Below are 7,704 nucleotides of genomic sequence, written 5' to 3'. Positions count from 1 at the left end.
TGTGGAAAATGAGTTCCAGAAAATTAAGATGCAGTGGAAGTGCCTTACATGTCTTTCCCTTAATCCCATCTGAGCAGTTTCCATGGGAACACATGTTCGGGTCTAGGAGTGTTTATTGAAAGCAGATGTCTATCTTCACTTACAGTCTGGAGTATGTATGCAGGTCTATGAAAGATGGCTGGCTAGCCATGGCCATGCACTACACAGGCACTTTCCCTATTACTGGCAAAAGGGGAAAGGCCCTTTATATTTTAGAATGAAGAATGACTTGTAATTTATGACTCCCAACAGGAAAACTAGGATTTTAATAGCTGAACATTGAAGGTTTTTTTTCCTCAAAAAATCCTGGTTGATACTGAAATATTTCTTCTGAGAACTCTGGCACAGGAATGTGCTCTGGAGCCCCCATCAGGCAGCTGGGCCCTAGCAGTACTTGTCCCACTGATCCACTTTCTCTGGTTTGCCATAAGCCTGTTTGCCATAAGCCAGCTTGCCACAGGTAGATGATTCTTTTTGGTCATTTCACTCTGAAGAGTAAACACGATGTCCAAGGTGCTTTGTGTGAATCTTTAGAAATACGGTTTTTATCCAGAATCCCCTTCTGGAGAACCCTGAGATAAGCAGCCAATTCACTTTCCTGGGAACTGCAAGCTTGGATCAGGCTACAGCATAGCGCACAGAGCCCTTACCGCGGCCCAAGGGTAGCAAGTCTGCCCAGGCTTTCCAGGACAGATCAAGAGGGCTCTGCAGTCCTAACCATCTGTAGGCGAAATGTTTTGTGAGGTCCAAACTGTCTGTAAGCCAAAGATACTGTTTGACCTGGGGAAAAGCCGGTCAGGCAACATCCTGTGGCAAACAGGAGACACCAAACCCCTTCCTTCAAATAACTATACCTCCTGGTATAATACTGTCACACAACTACTCATCTTTTGGTCTGAATACCTCCAATTACCCCACCTATTTTGTTATAATTCATATTAGGTTAAAAAAGGAAACACATACACAAAGAAGTCTGTTTTAACCTGAAATAATTTTGTTGATATTGAATTGCTTTCCGTGGGACATTTGCTTTAAACCACAAGATATCTCCATCTGGATTATCAGTACAAAAATCCCTTCTCTCCCCCCACCCCCAATCAAAACAAACAAACAAAACCCCAAACCCACAACTCAGCTTCAAATAAGTTTTGAAGAAATGAGACTCTAAATATTTACATATGGGTTGAGAAATAAATCACAAAACTATTTACAAAAATACACAAGCTTATATGCATTAACAATTTACACCAGTTCACAAAAATATTAAAACATAAAAAACACTATATAAATTAAAGTTAAGAACTCAAAAGTATGTTCTAAGACTTCCTAGGATGCTTCTCTCATGCAGGTCATGGTTGAAAAATCAGGTTTTGCTACCTTAGAATCTAAACTGTAAAACAACCATTTTTATTCTCTGAACACTAATAGTACTAATCGGAAAAGTAAAAAAGACCCTTTGTGCACACCGACATTATCTCGCACAGTTAATATACTACTCCTGATGTTTCTGTCACACACAGTACTGAAAAATCACATGCCTCTAGCCACTTGTTAGTCATTTTCCGACATACTGTCTGCTTTCATTTGTATTTCCCTATACACACTGCTCAGACAATACTTTGCCAAATATTGAATAGATGATCGACAGGGCTGGGAACAGGTACATGGACTTTGCAGACTCCTTTTCCAATGAAAGGGGCAAATTTCAAATTTACATCATATGCATCTATTGCTATTTCAGATGTGGTAACCTATTCATAGCCCTACTCACATTAACGGTCCCTCTTCTTTTTTACAGAGCTAGTCCTAGAATTTTTCAACCTGACCCTAACTTTAAAAAAAATCCTTTTCCATTATAAAAATGTACAGGCCCTATCCTTGGGATCATCCCAGGAACTTGCATGTTTAAAAGGAAACTGAATACAGTAAGCAATAAGGCTCAGATGAAATTTATTGATAAGAACATGGCACCTCTGGGGCTGTTAACAAAGTTTCTGGCCAGACATCCAGGGAATATTAATTTCAATCAAACCAAACTGTGGCATCAGAATTTTGCCAAAAAATTTGGAGACATGGCAATGAAAATGCCAATAGAATTAAATTATGGGTTTAATGCATAAGGCAGCTCCATTTCCTTGACCACAATGCTCCACCTCAAAATTTGAAAGCAATAATACTTAATCACTCTATTTGTGAAGTCACACACAAGTGAACTATGCTGAGGTAACCTGGCTCACAGTGACCTGCCATCCATTGTCTACCCTATGATATCAGAAAGGGAAAGATACAGGAAAAGTCCTTCAAATACTGAATCCAAAGTTAAGGCTGTATCTACGTACACTAAGCAAAAGAACTCTAGACGTTACCTAAAGGTTGTGTTTCACAATTATACCAGTCATAATTTGAATCATCATTCTGCATTCAAAATATTGACCTGATATTTCTAAGCCAATAGGACATTACTAAAGTAATTGCTTTGAGGAATTAACCTTAGTATTTAAAAAACAGACATTGGTTTCTGGAGTAAACAATGTGCGTGACAATAAACCCACAACTATCAAACTGGACAGGACTTTACAGGACTTTTTCAGCCACTTCCTTTTGGGCCCTCAGTTACTAAAGCAATTTGTATCTCCTGGTCACACCAGCCCCTCTTTGTAGTTTCCATGGTGCTGGTGAGGACTTACAGGGCTTATGTGATCTCAAAGGGGCAATGTGTTGCCTACTTGACAAAAGGATGGTTATGGTTAAAAAAAAAAAAATTTAAGTGTTGCATATTCACCAAAGATCAACTCCTGTATATAGCACCCAATGCGCCTGTGTGCTAAATGGAAATTCCTATCAGGGTTCCTAATATTGTCACTATGTACCAGTTGGGTCTGCACTTTTAACATAGAGGCTTAAATTTCCACAGACCTTTTCACATATTAATATTTCAGGATTTTCAGCAATATCTTTATTTAATTCCTCTGATCAGTTCTGGGGGAACAAAAGAAAACCTTAGAGTATTTCCACATATAAATAAATGTGTTATTCTTAAAACTTTATTTCTTTTTCTAAATATAAACCCTTAAAATGAAATCACACAACTTTTTTGAAATAAAAAAGCTGGCATGAAGAATCCTAATCTTTACACATTTTCACAGCAATAATAGCAGCATGAATTTAGCCTCTTAGAAGATTTCTTTCATTGCTCTAAATAAAAGTTAATTCCAAATTTTAAAAAGCCAGAGCAACAATCATCCAGTAAATGGAATGCAATTCTGTTGTCTTCTATACACTGAGCATTTAAAACGTGAATGTATAAAACTCAAGTATTATTAAGAGTTATGGAATGAAATGACAATCTAAACTTGTTTTGTGAATACAGGACTGCCTTGCTAGTCTGGTGTAAATGGTGGGGTGGGATGGGAAAATGGAATGGAGTTGAGCTAGACAGGTGTGTACTCCTACTTTAATCAGGAATGCAACTTTCAAAAGAAAGTCCTGGGTATTAAACATGTTTAACATGTCTACAGAGTTACAGGAACTATACCTGAAATGCTGGTGTAAATGGCAATTACAGTAAGACTGTGATCGCGCAAGTACAGAGTGAACGAACAGTACATTAACTCCTTAGGGCATAAATGGTAATTGCCAAGAATTCCAACTGGTAAAACAGGCTGTGCACTAAGTGGTTACTGCAAGGGCTTGCAGTTTACTAGCAGATAATTCACATACTTTAAGTTGAATTTCAAGGAAACTTCTACACTGGTTTAGAAACAAATTAGCATGTGAATTTATAACTGTGACAACTTGTATGTGTTTATCTAGTCAAACTATTCTGTTTTTTTCTTTTCAATGAAAAGTTGCTTTAGGAAAACAAATTAAGTGAGATGTTTTACTAGAATTATAACTTAGCAGATATTACTGAAAAAAATACCTGAAGGCAGGCAACACATTAGAAGTACTGATATCATTTTTCTGGTGCTAACAAAGTTTACTGGTTTCCACATAAGAAATCTCTTTAACTGCAACTTTAAAACATCCCTTCTACAGGGATATATGCCTCACTGAAGTGTGAAGAACAACTATGAAAAAAAAAGAATGTAAAGAACATGGTTCAGCCTGGGTCTAATGATCTAACATTTTATAATGACCATTTATTACATGTTCAAAGTCTTAATTCCTTTATGTTTAGTTAAAATATTTGCTAATTTTCTGATGGACTTATCTGAAGGATCAGAAAAGTTTTTCTCCATTCTATTTTAACACCCAAGATCCTTCTAAGACAGGGAGGATGAAGTGAGCAAAACTGGGTGTCCACCTGGTTTAGCTGCACGGCTCCTAGGAAGCTAAGTAGGAACAAGGCAGAAAAGGCAAACGCCCACCAGGAGACGGACAGACTGGCTCTGAGCTGTGCAACAAATACCAAGAGGGACAAAGCTAAATTCAAAGTCAGTTAAAGGCAGTCCTCAGGCTGTTACAAATTAGCCCTATGTGGCAAGTACGGTCTGTGATAAATTTCTCTACTAGGTTTTCAACACAGTGCTTCACAATCGTTCAGATCTCTTTTAGTGACAAAAATGACAGTTTATAGATGGAAGAGGTGGCAGTTAAGCAGGGAAGGGGAAAGAGATGGTGATTTGTTTTTCTTATTTTTTTTAATGTGGTTGAAGTTTTGTAGCTTTTTTTTTTAAATGTTTTTGGTTACTGAAAAAAAATAGAACAGTCCACTGTCCAGCAGAGGCTGCTTCATCTCTATTGCTCCCAGGGCTCATTCTGCGTGGATCTGTGTTTCAGGATGCTGCAAGGACAACTCTGTGGGCAGGAAGGCCCCCTGACCCAGAGCTGTGGCATATGTCCTGTTTTGTGGATGGGGAAAGCCAGAGGGCACGTATGTCCCCATTGCTCCTCCTCCAAAGCCACCCCGCTGGTGTTGGGGTGGGGAGTGGTAACCCTCCAGGTTATCATACTGGGGCACCATAGTCATGCTGCTCTGGCGCTTGCCGTGTGTTTGGTATTGGTACAGCACACTGGGGTCCCTGTCCAGGTTCTGAGTGTGATGGAGTTTCAGGCTATGACTCCTCTCTGGTTTAGGGGGTGGGACTACCGACTGAGTGAGGTGCCCCTCCTCCTTGTAGCAGTCTCTGGAGTGCTTCTCTTGGGCAGGAGGTTGCCTAGCCCGAGGCCTCTCCAGCTCTTTGGAGAGCCTTACCTCTTTGTGGTTCAGTCTTAAAGACTCCTGCCCTGATGTAACGTACTTCCCTCCAGAGTTATGGTGGCCTACTTGCTCAGAAGGGTCTGGAATCCCTTTGGGCCCATAATCTAACTGGCCAGCCCCCTGGGGGTAAGGGGGCCCATTCTTTGACTCACACAATTGCCTATGGCTTGCTTCCTGATGTGCCCTGTGCTCAGGGAGGCTACAACCCATGTCATGAAGCTTCCTGTTCCTGAGGCTACTTTGCTTCTGGGGGAGAGATGGTTTGTCTGACTGTCCATTGCCATATCCTCCGCGAGGGTGGGCTCTATCCAGCTCTGGCTCTGGATGCTTCCTATAGAAGCGGTCATCTCCCTCAGGACTGATGGCCTTGGCTGGGTGCCGCCCTTCCTTTCCCTCTGCCACTGCAAGAAGTCCAGTTTTCCCAGGATCTGATTTACTACGTAGGTGGATGACATAGAGCCCCCCCAAGTCCTCTTGCAGAGCCGGGGTCATATTATCATACTGTGACATAACAGGCCCTTTCACCTTCTGCCGAGCACGGCTCTCTCTCCGGATGGACTGCATGCGGTATTTTTCCATGTCCTCAAGATCCCATGAGGTGTAAGTGTGCTTTACATCAGTGGCTGGAGGCATGTTGGCTCCATTATGGTCATTACCAGAGAAATAGCCAGTCATATTGGCCCGGGGACGTGGAAGCAAACCAGCGTAGCTGTATACGCTCTTCCCTTGCAGCCTAGGATTGTAGAAAGCAACATCGCGACTGGGCGGGCGGTGGAGGGGCCTCAGCTGTACCGTGCTATAGGCATCCACATCGCACAAGGTCCCGTCGGGGCTGTAATAGGAACTGGAACTGGAATACGGGCTGTACCGGTAGTGGACCCGGCCATTCTCAAAGTAAGGCTGAAGCTGAGTGACATGGTAATCTGAGCGGGCCTGCGAGGACTGATAGGGCTTATACTGGTACAGGGGTCTTGGGCAGTAGGATGGTTCATCATCTGGAGGAACTTCCGTCCGTGAAATGGGAACAGAGCGAATCATGGAAGACGGAGGGGCGTGAAGAGACTGAACCCTCCGGATGGTAGGGTACGGTGGAATATCTTCAGGATAACAACTACTCCTAACAGAGGAGCTCAAAGAAGATACATACTCAACCTGGCTGCATGGCTGGGAGTGGTGTCCGGATACACTTCTTCCTGGGGCCACGTATGTGTTATAACGAGGACCCACGGAGGCTGGTGGCTCTGATCGGGAACCATACACTTGGTGTTGCTCCAATTTATTGTGATGTGGAGGTACACTCTGGGGACGGTACTGGCAGTTTGGGGTCATACTGAAATGGAAACAGTTTTCTGGACCAAAGGGTTCAGCGGTGACATCAGGTCTAGCGAAGGTAGAGTAAGTGGTTTTCTGAGAAGCATGCTTAGGTTGTGGAACAGGAAGTGGTAAAGGCAAGACTTCATCCACAGAGGCTGAGGACATGGTGAGGAAGGGGCGACAGCCCGAAGTGCTGGCCACCTCTGAGCTGCCAGCATGTATGGCAGTGGCAAGTTTACTCTCCATGGTCCTGGTTGGGGGAACTGGTGCCGTGAAGCCACAGGAGGGGTACACGGGGACAGACTCAGCACGCAGGGGCAGTGGTGGAGCCCTGGCACCCTCCCACATCTTTTCAGGAAAGCTTGGATGGAGGGCAGGAGCAGAGGCGGGACACTGAGCAGCTCCACTGCCATCACTGACAAGGACAGGCAAAGGGTCATCCATGGCTCTGGGCTCAGGTGGCCTCTCTGGAGCTGGAACTACTCCTTGAACCTATTGAAAGAAGGCAATATTATGAGTTTGTTTTTTATGCTGCCCTCTATGGAATCAAACATTATTAAATCTGTAACACACAAGTTGATGCTATTTGGATAGCAGTTTGAAATTTCCTAAGGCATGTGGTCGCACTGCACGGGACAGTAGGCCAACCTGTCCCCACTGCCAGGAATAGAAGGCCTACATTGCTATCTGGTGTAATAGATACCACCATCTTTGGTGAACTGTCCTAATTTATGATAGGTTTCAAATGCGAGATGAAACTGCCTAAGACATAATCTTTATATGCAGAGCAAAACAGAGGTTTAGTCAAATTACAGTCAAGCTTAAAAATGTGTACCTAGTCTATCCATCTGGCTTGGTCTCCACACTGACAGCCTTATGCTTAACACAACGAGTTAATTCAATCTAGAGAGATCTTTGAAGTGACTCACAGCTGTACAACGGTGAACAGTTTTAAGCCCCAAAATCTAGGGAAGGCGAATAAAGTGCCTGTCAAAGGTGGCATTCAACTCAACCAGTTACCATCTCTGCCCTCCCTTCTACCCCATCCTGGGCTATGGCAGCAGAGGCCAAACATGATCCTCACAGCAATACTGCAAATATGCTATCCTTGGAAGCAGCTGCCAGAAATAGTATCCTCCCCTAAAGGC

At 43.0% G+C, this 7,704-nt stretch overlaps 1 protein-coding gene across 7 annotated transcripts in view; it reads right to left on the bottom strand.

The window, feature by feature from the left end:
- Nucleotides 1-274: 274 nt before the first annotated feature.
- ARHGAP32 (Rho GTPase activating protein 32) overlaps nucleotides 275-7,704 on the bottom strand; it is a 279,471-nt gene continuing 272,041 nt past the window's right edge. For all 7 annotated transcript variants that reach the window (XM_073239491.1, XM_073239489.1, XM_037000879.2 and 4 more), the window contains one exon: nucleotides 275-7,048. In XM_073239491.1, coding sequence (XP_073095592.1) covers nucleotides 4,796-7,048 — 2,253 coding nt within the window. In that variant the 3' untranslated portion in view covers nucleotides 275-4,795. The remainder of the gene's footprint in view (nucleotides 7,049-7,704) is intronic.

Source organism: Manis javanica, chromosome 6 (genome assembly GCF_040802235.1).
Source record: "Manis javanica isolate MJ-LG chromosome 6, MJ_LKY, whole genome shotgun sequence".
Taxonomy (NCBI): Eukaryota; Metazoa; Chordata; class Mammalia; order Pholidota; family Manidae; genus Manis; species Manis javanica.
The sequence above is the reverse complement of the archived record's forward strand: the minus strand, read 5'-3'. Positions and strand labels throughout refer to the sequence as shown.